The sequence below is a fragment of the Labeo rohita genome, chromosome 3 (genome assembly GCF_022985175.1).
Source record: "Labeo rohita strain BAU-BD-2019 chromosome 3, IGBB_LRoh.1.0, whole genome shotgun sequence".
Taxonomy (NCBI): domain Eukaryota; kingdom Metazoa; phylum Chordata; class Actinopteri; order Cypriniformes; family Cyprinidae; genus Labeo; species Labeo rohita.
The window spans coordinates 37,369,194-37,381,910 of record NC_066871.1 but is presented as its reverse complement, the minus strand read 5'-3'; the positions used below and the strand labels follow the sequence as shown (position 1 = coordinate 37,381,910).

At 33.4% G+C, this 12,717-nt stretch overlaps 1 protein-coding gene across 1 annotated transcript; it reads left to right on the top strand.

Moving 5' to 3' along the window:
- Positions 1-3,202: 3,202 nt before the first annotated feature.
- On the top strand, positions 3,203-10,869 carry LOC127162705 (5-hydroxytryptamine receptor 3A-like). Its single transcript, XM_051105552.1, has 9 exons — positions 3,203-3,258; positions 3,433-3,575; positions 5,452-5,496; positions 5,630-5,736; positions 6,194-6,363; positions 6,517-6,647; positions 9,043-9,253; positions 10,031-10,180; positions 10,269-10,869. The coding sequence occupies exons 3-9, from the start codon at positions 5,464-5,466 to the stop codon at positions 10,628-10,630; spliced, it is 1,164 nt and encodes a 387-aa protein (XP_050961509.1). The 5' UTR covers positions 3,203-3,258; positions 3,433-3,575; positions 5,452-5,463; the 3' UTR covers positions 10,631-10,869.
- The last annotated feature ends 1,848 nt before the right edge of the window (positions 10,870-12,717 follow it).

Genomic DNA, 12,717 nt, shown 5'->3' with positions numbered 1-12,717 from the left:
GGCAACATTTTTATACTCTACAATATTTCTATGAACAAATCCCTCCCCTATCAGCCAGTCACTGTGTGCATAGTTAGTAATCATGCTGATATCATCCATAGCAACAAGGTCAATCCCACCCTTACTCTTATCTTAAAGACTTCTCTCTATTCCTTAGTAAAAGTTTGTCTCAGCAGCTTTGTGAAAAGGTTTTAAGAGAAAATCTAAAAACTTTTACTGCTATTTAGGAGAACTCTTAGTGGTAAGATAAAATGTTTTGCGAAGACATATTTATATGGCCAAGTGTAAATGGAAATGTTTTAACAAAGCAGATAGACATTCAGTCAGAGAAAATGCACGAAGTAGCCTGGTGTAAATAGGCCCAAAGTGTTTGCAAATGAGAATCACCTATGCTGAATCTGTAGCTGGCCTTTATCTTCCAGTGAGCTTGCTCTGTTTGATGGAAGACCTGAAGGTAACTTGCTACTGCACTGGATTTACATATGATCATATGAGGCATTCTTGACATTTTCAGTAAAAGCATAATTTACTTAACTGTTGTATCATTTCAAGCTTGTATTATCTCTTGTTCTTCAGAGAAAAACTGAGAAATTGGTCCCACTAAGTGGCCTTAACTACTATGTACTTACATTGAAATTAATAATTTGATACAATGTACTTATTGTGTACATACATGTATTTACATTGTACTTAGATTTTAAAAATACCTGCATGTAATTACATCTGTAATTAATTTCTGTAATTACATTCATAATTACACTGTTGACCCATCCCTTACACCTTAACCCACCCTTAAACCTACCTATACCACCAAACCTGTCCCTAACCTTACCCATATCCCACCTCAATAAAAGCAAAAGTGTTTTGCAATGCAATATGACCACATTAAGTACATTGTACTTTTTTTTACACATAGTAGTTAAGGCCACTTAATATAAAGTGGGACCGAAATTTTAAAAAAATGCAGTGGTGTTTTTTTCCGTGCAGTCATGATGAATGTGGACACGTTTCTCCCTTTGCACCCACAATGATTTATATAGGTCTGGTAAAATGGATGACAGAACTTTCATTTTTAGGTGAACTATTATTCTTAAAAGACCTGAAAACTGAAGACATTGGTGTGGTCCATGACCAGGAAGTTACTGACAAAAGCATTGATTAGCCTAACTGCTCAAGACAAACAAGGTTTTCATGGTTTAAACTGAATTTGATGTGATATTGTCTGGTTTATTAGTTGTACTTTCTAGTTTTTACTGGTTTTTATTTAAAAATAGAATCTTTTGATTGTACTTTGTGCATATTTACATATTTGAAGAATCTACTATAACTGTGTGAATAAAATATCAGAGACCAGCAACCAGCAAAAACCAGAAAGACCTGAGAGGGAAAAAAAAAAAAATACAGATCCACTATTTTTTGTGTATAAAATAGTTTTGATATGGTATAATGTTTCAGATCATATAAATTTTTGGAATTAAAAACTGAGATTAACGCCTTGTGACATAACCCAGTGTAGCTGCTAAATTATAAATTGTACAGTTCCTATATGTTTACTACTTTCTACAATCTACAAAGCCACAGAATAATAATAATAATGGTGATGAAATGTATTATTGCAGCCAATTAATAGATAGGGAGACCATAACTGATAGAGGTCAATGGGCAAATTTGGCTAGGACACTGAGGTTGCACCCCAGTTTTAAATTAAACAATACAATACAATTGTTCTCTATCCCAGCTATTCAGATTAAGTGCACTATTATTGCTTTTGTTAACATCAGGCACATCTAAAACCTTGGGGAAAAAGAGTGTGCAAATGTGGATTGACTCTTCTGAATGTTGTGCATGTATTTCCTTTATGAACATTTTATGCATGTACACTCAAAAAAAAAAAAAATGATTCTACAACACTGTTCAGTTTATTTAAAATAATTATTTTCATTTAACACCATTGTTTCCCATTGAAACAATTGCATTGTGTCAAACTGACTTGAAACAGTTGCGTTTTGGTTCAACTCAATATTATGATTTTGAAAGAACATGTTTCAATTAAGGAGGCCAAAAATAACATTTGATGCTTGTTCAATTTACTTAAGTAAATTAAGTTAATCCAACACAATTTTTTACAACCACTTGACTTAATTCATTTGAGTTGAGAGTACATTAATTGTTTTACTTGTGTAACTAGGAAGCAGATTTTCCCTTCCCATCATGCTTTACACACGGTTGGGTAAGGAGAGTAAATGTTGAAATAAAAAGTTATTTTATGCATTTTTTTATTAAGATAATAAAATCGGGAGACTTGTTAATGTTTAATGCTCTTCTATGTTTGTATTTAAAACAGTTTCTGGTATGTTAGTGTTTTTGGGGGGTTACCATTGTGGTGAAGTGTAGAGCATGTGCTTGGGTTGAGGACCTGCTAACATGAGTTAAAGTTGTTTTAATAATAAAATAAACAACTACTTTGGGCATGCCATGGACATAACAAAGCCATTTTATGGCTAATACCTGACAAGTTGGTTGCCAAGTTATTTGTTTACTAGTTTACCATGTTTTAGTTTGAGTTCAACAAGCATAAAATATCCCTTCATAAATGTATCAATTTCATTGAAACTATATTTGATCAAATTGAGTTGGCCCAACCTAATTACATTTCATTGCATGAATTTGTTTCTTATGAGTTGGGGTTACACATATTTGTTGGATGGAAATCCTGCCCTCAACTAAATTGAGTTCATCCAATGAATTATTTTTCTGAGCGTAGACAGGTGTCCTGTTTGGCAAATGAAGTGCCTGGAGGTAGCTGACACTAAACTGGAAACCGCTTTTGTACTTATAGCCCTGAAGCCCATGTGGAGGCTTATTAGAATCTCAAAAACTGAAGTTTACACAAACTGTGGGATGGAATTTAATATGAGCTGGCTCTATTTTGTTTGTTCTACCTTACATAATCCCTAAGGACTCATTGCCTTTAAAAAGCCAAGTGATGCTTGTTCATATAATCCATAAATGGTGATAGCCGAAGGTGAAAATTTCATTCATTTACTCATGTTGGCTTGCAAAGGTAAGTCTAATCAAATTTTTTTAAATGCTTTTTTTAATTACTGTGGAATATGACTTATTAAATTATGTATGCAAGACTTTTGAATTTAAGAAAATATTTTTTTTTTTCCTTTTTTTTTTTTTTTTTAGGAACTGAAATGGTTCAACACAGGTTCTCATTGTGGTTTCTCATTCTTTCAAGTTTTTCAAGTCAAGGTAAACACTTTCACCAGCTGCAGTGAATATGCTTTCTACTGTAATGTTGACATGGTGTGGTTGTTTAAAGTTTTACAGTTCACTGACAAACAATTCATTGACAAGAATTCTCAGATGTTTTTGAGACTTCTGCCTTTTAATTTAATAATGTTAGTATTGTTTCTTGTTTATCAGGTCTATTAGATTTAAAAGAATCATGTGACAGTCGATGTCTGGCAAATTCTATAATTGCAAAGAAACTGAAAAGTGCACCACATGGCGACAACTGTACTGTCACAGTAAACGTCACTTCAGTGCAATATGAGACACTGTCTTTTGTAAGTATTAGAGAACTTTAAGTTTAAATCATTTTTTTGTGCTTGGAAAAACAAATATAATTAATAATATGAAACAACATTGTTAACAATTTAGGTGTGATCTTAGGTAAATTTGATTCTACATTTCTATATTAATTTCACATTTTAGAATGAATGTTCTAACATAAATAAACATAACGTATGACTTTGTTTTATTTACAATCAGTGTTGGGCATGTTACTTTAAAAAAGTAATTAGTTACAGTTACTAGTTACTTCTCACAAACAGTAACTGAGTTAGTAACTGAGTTTCATTATAAGAGTAACATCATTATAAAAGTAACTAATTACCAGGGAAACTAACTATTGCATTACTTTAAAAAAAAAAAAAAAGTTCAAATATGTCAAATAACTTGGATGCCCCCAGTATGCTAAATGAATGGAATTTAAATGAAATGAATAAAATTTGTAATTTACTCACCAGACTAATATTAAATATCTGATATACTATTATATAGTGGTCAACATCTGAAGTGGATCAAAAAAGTTAATCTAAGTTGCTCTAACACAAGAATGGGTATTGTTTTGGTTTTAGGACAACTTTGATGAAAGGTTTTGATCTGCTTTAAATGTTGACTACTTTACATAAATAAAGCTTAATGGCACAGGTTTTTAAATATATTTGAAAGTACGCCTAGCATCAGTCAGTCAAGCATTATAATATGACATTATGCTCATATAACAAAACTACTACGAATTCTACTACTAATAACAATATAAAATGCACTAAGGATTAATGAGCTGCCGGGTTCATGAATACTAATCACGTTGTCTGTGTTCGCTCGAACTGATTTGCTAGTATCAAAACAGGGATGATAGGTGAGCGTCAGCCAATGAGATTTCCATTTGCACATTAGTTACGCCTAGTATTAGTTACTGGAGAAACCGGCAGTTCTTAAAAGCTAAAGAATTCCAGAGGAGCTCCATTATTTTGACTGGAAAATACAGCAAAGAATATTATTTACATGCAGCGCATCAATTCTGCATGGCATGTACATTTCTCTCACTACCTTTTTTTGCGTGTGTGTGAGACAAAGCGACGGCTAGTCGTGTGCCTTCACACTAGAGTTCACGGTTCGTCAAATACAGGTATGCTGCGCATCCATTCAGATGAAATGAACAATAAAATTATAATAATACTGTAATAAATTTTAGTAACTCTGCATTTTATTGTCAGTGTAACGACATTGTAACAGGGGAAACAGTAAGTCGTTTAATTACTCGTTACTGAAAAAATAACGCCGTTAGTAACGCTGTTTATTTGTAACGCCATTATTCCCATCACTGTTTACAACAAGTAGGGCTGTTAGTCTATTCAAAAATTGAATAAATACTACTTACTCATACAATTTCCCAGATGCATTACATTATTGTTGCAGAGGTATTGTATTGTCAGCTGAATAGACAATACAGAAGTCAACGTAATATGTATTTTTCGGCATCATTGATTTTTAAGTGAAGTTTAGCAAGTTGCATAAACATGAACGTTTCATAAACATGAAAGTGCTACTCATAAATTTATGTGATGGAAGGAAAATGCTGTAATGCAATTAGTCTTAAATTAAATATACTTTAAATGAATGCATGTCATGTACAACTGTTATATATAAATTGTTACAACATTTTTCATTTTTTGTATCACATTAGTAAGTAGATGGTATTCAATATAATCAAAAGCTTCAAAAATTACTCACTCACTTTTTTTCATGTGATATATGACAAGATTTAGATTTTACTTATTTTTATTAAGTTAAATAAATTTGAAGTAAATTATTATTTTTTTCCAGTATAATTGTTTTCACATTGCAAAAACTCTATCACCATTTTGTCATATTTAGGATACAAAGAACATGCAAATGAGTAGTCGTGTGAAGGTAAACATGGTGAGCAGAAATATTTTTGATCTTCACTTAAATAAATAAATAAACAATCCTGACCTTTTACAATGATTTAATTTTACACTGGATGAAATGTTATTGTTATGTGTTTTTTTGAAGTAGATTTTTTCCCCCATAGATGTGGAATGATCCTGGACTAGCATGGAATAAAAACACATCTAACGCTACAGCGATTATGTTGCCAGTTGACAAAATCTGGACACCTGGGCTAATTTTGGATAATGCGTAAGTGAACTTAGAAGAGATTGTTGTGGCATGGTATGAGTTTTTCTGTTTAGTATATGCCAACACAGCCTGCCTATAGTACTGTCGTATAGATCCTACATCAAACTGAATTTTATGACTGACTCTGACAGTCAGATAGTTAACTGATATTATATTTTATAAGAGTACAGATTACAATATTGTGGGAACAGACTATAAGCTGTAAAAAAAAAAAAAAAAAAAAAAAAAAAAAAAAAAACTGCCTTGGTTTATGAATCTCTCAGTAAAGTTTATGTTACTCCAAACCTGTATGCATTTCTTTCTTCTGTGAAACACAAATGAAGATCATACAGTGCAAGTCAATTAGATGCAATGTTATTTTGTCATTTGCTCTCTCTCTCTTTTGTAAAAAGATGTTCTTTTACTGTTTCACTGATGTGTCCATGTTTTCCTTTATTCTCTCTTTTTATGCATTCAGAATAGATATAACCGTGCACCCATACAAAAATGATGTACTGGTGCTGCGGAATGGAATTGTGGACCATGCTGTTGTCTTGTTCATATCAGTGAGCTGTGAAATCAACCTTTTCACCTACCCCTTTGTGTCTGGGGATTGTCCTGTGGCAATCAATGGATGGAACCAAAATGGTAAGATGACATTTTTGAGTGAATAGTAGTAGACTGATATTGATAATTTGCTTTTAACCATGGAAATTTTTCCTGAATAAATGATTTATAGTGATAACTTGGAAAGATATTTTTAAAAAATTGCTAAACATTCTTTTGTTTTTGCTGATTTAGATTGTGGGCTTACACTCAAATACACATATAGTAACATATCTATGAGTGGGAGTGAGCAGAGTGGAGAGTGGTTGACTGAGAATGTGGAAATAACACAGGATTCAGAGTCTAAAAATCGAACATATCTCTCAGTAAGTACTGATTCATTCAGATTCTTATTTCTAGTGTCAGGATTGCCTCAACTTCTTAAAAGCAGCATGACAAAAAAAGTCAGATGTTCTTGGTCTTAGGACATGTACACATGCAAAGTTTTAGGAATGGCAGCCATATTATAAATGGAAATTAAGACAAAAAATACACCTAGAATACACCTAACTATATACTCTGTGCTGTCTGGGTTATTCTTGGGATTCGTGGGGTACCTTTTGTGTCCCCGGTGAAGATCATGATATTAGTGCCTTAAAATTTTCAATAACATCAATTTTAAAGTTGTCTTTGACCTTTTGAATTTTAAGCATATTTTTTTAAAACCACCAAATATCACCATTTTTCCTATGTCCCCAGGCATGAATACAATTTTTTTTTTTTATGAGTGTTTGGTATATCAGGGATAGTTTTCTCTAATGTATATATATATTTTCCAAATATTAAATTCATTTTTAAAATATAATAAAGGTTTTTAGCTTGTCCCTCAAAAAGACTGTCCACCCTGTTATATTCGACTACTGGCCCTTTAAATGAAAGTTGGAAAAAGGAAATTACATCATATCAAATGGCTGACATCATTTAATTGGTGGGTAAAACAACTGGGGAAGGTGAGTGAGAGCCTCTCTTTTGTTAATGGTCTGTTTTTACTTTATCTTTCCAATTTGATGTGGTCAACTTCAGCATGTTCGCCCTGTTTAAAAGCAAATAGAAAAGTATAATAAAGTATAATAATCTATAAAAGTAGCATTTGAAAAACAAAAACAAACAAACATTCAATTCTTTATTTGACAGGCCTTCTGTGTTAGCATTTATTTATTTATTTTTGCTCAGACTTAGTGTAATGGCTGATTTTAGGTTAAAATGTCCACTCTGTTAGTGTCCACTCTATTAAGTCAGAAAACCTAACAGGGTGGACACATTTAGTAAATGGATCTGATCGGACTGACCAAAATAATTTTTACATCTTCCTATAATTACACAAGAATTGATTAAAAAAAAAGTAATACCTTTTTTTTTTTTTTTTTTTAATGTTATGATGTCCAAAAGGCACTGAATACTAGGAATAACCCATTCCCTTAATAGGGTGGACATGGAAAAATGCTGATATTTGGTGTTTTAAAATGTTTAAAATTAATGCTTAAAATTTTTAGAATTTTTTTTTTTTTTTTTTTTTTTTTTTTTTTTTACTTAAATATGCCGGTAACACTTTAGTATGGGGACCAATTCACACTGTTAACTAGCTGCTTATTAGCATGCATATTACTAACATATTGGCTGTTTATTAGTTATTACTTATAAAGCAAATATTCTGCATGACCATATTCTACATCCGTAATCCTACTCAATTCCAAACTTAACAACTACCTTACTAACTATTAACAAGCAGCAAATTAGGAGTTTATCCAGACAAAAGTTGTAGTTAATGGCTTGTTAATAGCATAATACCTTAAAATAAAGTTTGACCAATATGCCTAAATATGCCGTTATGTCAAAGACAACTTTAAAATAGATGTTGTTGAAAATTCTAAAGCAATAATGTCATGATCTTTACTGGGGACACAAAAGGCACTGAATCTCAAGAATGACCCATTTAGTGCAGTGGTTCCCAACCCTGTTCTTGGAGTACTGGAGTTCATCAAACCAGGTCTTTGAGTGTCAACTTATGAGCTGATGACTTGAAACAGGGGTGTCTGATTATGATTTTGAGACATGGAAAATGTTCAGTGTTGGGGGGCTCCAGGAACAAGGTTGGGAATCACTAGTGCAGGGGTTCTCAACTCTGGCCTGCGAGATCCATTTTAGAGTTTAGCTCCAACCTTGATCAAACGCACCTGTCTATAACTTTCTAGTGATCCTAAAGACCATAACGAAAAGACCATGTTCAGGTGTGTTTGATTAGGGTTGAAGCTGAACTCTGCAGGAAAATGTATCTCACAGGCCAGAGTTGAGAACCGCAGCACTGGTGTATGAATTTCAGAAGGGTACTTTTGGTCACAAATAAAACACAATCAGTGATTGATTTGTTTTCATACAAAGAAGCATTTACCATTTTACAGTTGTAAATTTAACATATTACATTTAACCTTAGCACATTTAGCTTCTCTCATTCTGCTCCATTGAGTAAAAGGATGCAACCACTGAGTATATACAGTAAAGTGTCAAACAATCCATATTTCATTTTTCACTTGAACAAGTTGCCAGCATCTACACCTTACTTTATGTTTTAGAGTAATCAGACTGCATACAGTAAACTACAAAATGGTGTAAAATAGTGGCAAAATATGCAAAATGGCACACAACTATGATGATATCTATAGCAGCATTTTAGGGCTGCCCGCCTTCCCTTACTTACAACTGATACGTATTCTTTGTTAACAGGTCACATTATCCATCAATCCATTCAGTGCTGTTGTTACCCTGATCCTGCCCAGTGTATTAATAATGCTCGCTGACCTGGTGAGTTTTGCTCTGCCAGTTCAAGGAGGAGAACGTAACAACCTTAAGGTCACCTTGGTCCTGAGCTTCACCATGTTCCTAATCATCCTCAATGACCATCTGTCCAGTGGTACAAGCTGTAGCCCTCTCCTCCGTAAGTGAAAGAACACAATAACAGGCCTCTTGCACCCCTGTCATATAGCCCTGGGCAATAGTCAGAGTGTGATGCAGTACAATAGAAACTACCTGCACTAGTTTGCAGATGCAAATGCTTGGTCAGCTCTCTGAAGTTGGCATGAAATGAGAGTTGCAACTGACAGTACTTCAGCATCATATTTTAGAGTGAAATGTATCAAAGAAGAATGTGGTTTATCAAACATATCAAACCACATTAGGTTTAAGTAATCTAATTACAAAACCTAGCACTTGCGTAGTGGGCACTTACGTCCTGTAAAACCTAATACTTGTCTCTACAGCATTAATCTTTTAGTTTTATTCACATTTCATTGGGACATTTAACTTGTTTCTGAGAAATCGTTGACAAGTGAACTGAAAGGTAATGTTGTGATGACTACCTGAACTGTAAGTGGTACGATGCAATTTCTTTGTTTAGGTTTAGAAGTGTTCTTTTATAAAAGCCTAGAGTCAGAGGTAGAACTGCTTGTTGTTAACGTAGCACTGGTAAGAAAAACTGTGAACAGATGATAGGCCTTACCGATGTTGTATAATGAGAAAAGAAGTGGCTCCAGCACTGAGCCCTGAGGTACTCCAGTGGTTAGCTGATGCAACACCAATGCTACAAAACGTGAACATTGCTAGAGAAGTCAGATAACAGTTTCTTAAACTGGACAGTTCATTTATTATTAATGAAAATGTATGCACTGCACAAGTTAAGCTTTGCTATTGCTAAATTAAGGCTTTTACTCCGCAGATTACCACTTCTGCTTTTGTCTGGTCAGTCTGGTGTTGAGCATGGTGACATCTATCATTTTGACACGTCTGACATTAGATGACAGCATCCTGCCTTGTAAATGCTCAAAGATCATTAAAACACAAAATGCCAGCCTGGGCAAGGTTGAAGGTAAGAGAATAATAAATACTGCAAACGCAAAGAGTTTAAACAGACTTACAGTAGTAGTGTGTTCATGCATATATATGGTCTCCATTAGCAGATGCTGGTGTGATTGCAACAACAAAGTCTACCGATCTGGGTTTAGAGGTGGCTTCCCTCCAAAAAATAGTGAACTTTTTGGAAAACATGGAGCTAAAAGAGCAAGTGGCAAACAGCAACGAGGCTTTTGTAGACCGCTTGGACAAAATCTGTTTTTGTTTCTTTTTGTTCATTGACATCATTTACATCATCATTGTTGTCATTGTCACCAGAACAGATATTTGCCAACCCAAAAAAATGATTATCTTTGATAAGGAGGATTATTATCCTGATTTTTGGTATGTTGGTTCTAGTGTATATATTGACAACACATATAACAACACATATTATGACACTGATAATGATTTTTATATTTATTAATGAAGGGATGTGTAGGCGGGAGGAGAGAGAATCTAACAGCCCCATTTCGATTTAGTTACAAAAAAACTTAAAATCATGGCGAGCATTCTAATTCTGTTTGATTAAGCATACTTATGAAATTTTCTTTATATATATTTTTTTTATGATCCTATCACCACAGATCCACTATAAGTATTTGCGATCTGTTTTGTTTTGTGATCAATCTATAATTTTCCCAAACTGACTGTAGTGTGTAGGGTGGTGTTTTATTTTGAGATTTAAAATGAATTATTCTGTTAATGATTCTTAATAGAATCTTCCAATATTTTTCTGCTTCTGCTTCAAAAAAAAAAAAAAAAAAGAAGGAAGATATCAGTATCAGTTTCATCCCTGTATTTATAGATATTCCTCAAAACTGACTTGTTACTATAAACTGATAAACTCTATTATCTCTGTAAGTGACTACTATAGGGTAATACTATAACATACTCAGAGAAGTCAGTATGTATGAAAAAGCTATATAAGACTCAGCTCTGTCAAAAGAAACAAGCTACTAGACAACAACAACAGTACATTTTTACATTTATTTTTACACTGCATATTTGTAAATATGGTCCAAATAAAATCACTAATTATTTCTACAAATATTTTTAAGCATATCTCTCAAAAATACATAAAAAGTAGAGTGGATGTATATATCTCATGTTTGTTTTTAAAAAGTATTCTAATAGCAGCAATAGTTGAATAAAGATCGTTTTGACAAAAAGTACTTAAAATGTCCACATCCATAAAAAGGACTTACTATACTGTAACTCATATTTAAAAACAAAATATTTCTCTTTTTCTTCTGCATTTCACCTCTGCTCTAGCTACTAGCTTATTCCTGGCTCTTAAAACTGATTGCCCCATTTGTAATTGGATAAAACAATCTGCTATGTTAATATATGTATGTGTACATGAAATGTATAATAATATGCACATATTAATTAATGTAGTTAATAATGTAGTTCCTGGTTCTGACTGCAGATGGCAGTATCCTGACATGTACAAGCTCCAAACTGTGTGTGTCAATCCAGAAAGGCAATAATACCTGGAGAGAGCAACACATGAAAAATTAAATTCATATCATGACAGCAGCCACACACACACACAGTCTCAAAGCCTGACTATTTCTTTTAGTCAAAATATTTGAATGTCTGTCAGTGGAAGATGCCTCTCCCCCACAAACACAGTGTAGTTATGATACCTACCAGCAGGAGTTAACTGGACTATGTTAACCAGCAAATCGGTGGTGTGCAAAAGTCAACAAAGCACCAGATGACAGCCTGGACCAAGCATGATGTGTGTAACGAGTTTTCAATTTTAATTAAAACACAGCCAGCTTCAAAACTATTATATATGCAGAAGATGATAAAAAAGATGAAATGTGTAAAGCCCACAAAACTTTAGTAACACTTTATTTTACAGGAGAAGTCCACTTCCAGAACAACAATTTACAGATAATTTACTCACCCCCTTGTCATCCAAGATGTTCATGTCTTTCTTTCTTCAGTCGTAAAGAAATTATATTTTCTGATGAAAACATTTCAGCATTTTTCTCCATATAATGGACTGATATGGTGCCCTGAGTTTGAACTTCCAAAAGGCAGCTTAAATGCATCTTCAAATGATCCCAGATGCGGTTGTAAACAGCTGTCTTATCTAGTGAAACGATTGTTCATTTTCATTTAAAAAAAATACAATTTATATACTTTTTAATGCCAAACGCTCGTCTTGTCTTACTCTGCTTGGACGGTTTTTGTTCCGGTTTGTGACAGTTAGGGTATGTCAAAAAAAAACCCTCCCATCTCATGTTCTCCTTCAACTTCGAAATCATCCTATATCGCCGTTTTACCTTTTTTGTTAAGGGTGTTTGATTTTCTTTGCATGTTCACATTGCAAAGACTGGGTCGGTACTTCTGACTAATGATTTTTGAAGTTAAGGGTGAAAATACGATTGGAGTTTTTTGACATACCCTAACTGTCTTGAATCAGAATACACAGAGTTCATGGAGAGAAAGGCAAGACGAGTGTTTGAGATTAAAAAGAATTTAAATTGTATTTTTTAA

Coding starts and splice junctions, on each gene's coding strand:
- LOC127162705 (XM_051105552.1), top strand. CDS start 5,464: ATGCAAATGAGTAGTCGTGTGAAGGTAAACATG. Junction 6,364..6,516: donor CAATGGATGGAACCAAAATG/GTAAGATGACAT, acceptor TTGCTGATTTAG/ATTGTGGGCTTACACTCAAA. Junction 6,648..9,042: donor AAAATCGAACATATCTCTCA/GTAAGTACTGAT, acceptor CTTTGTTAACAG/GTCACATTATCCATCAATCC.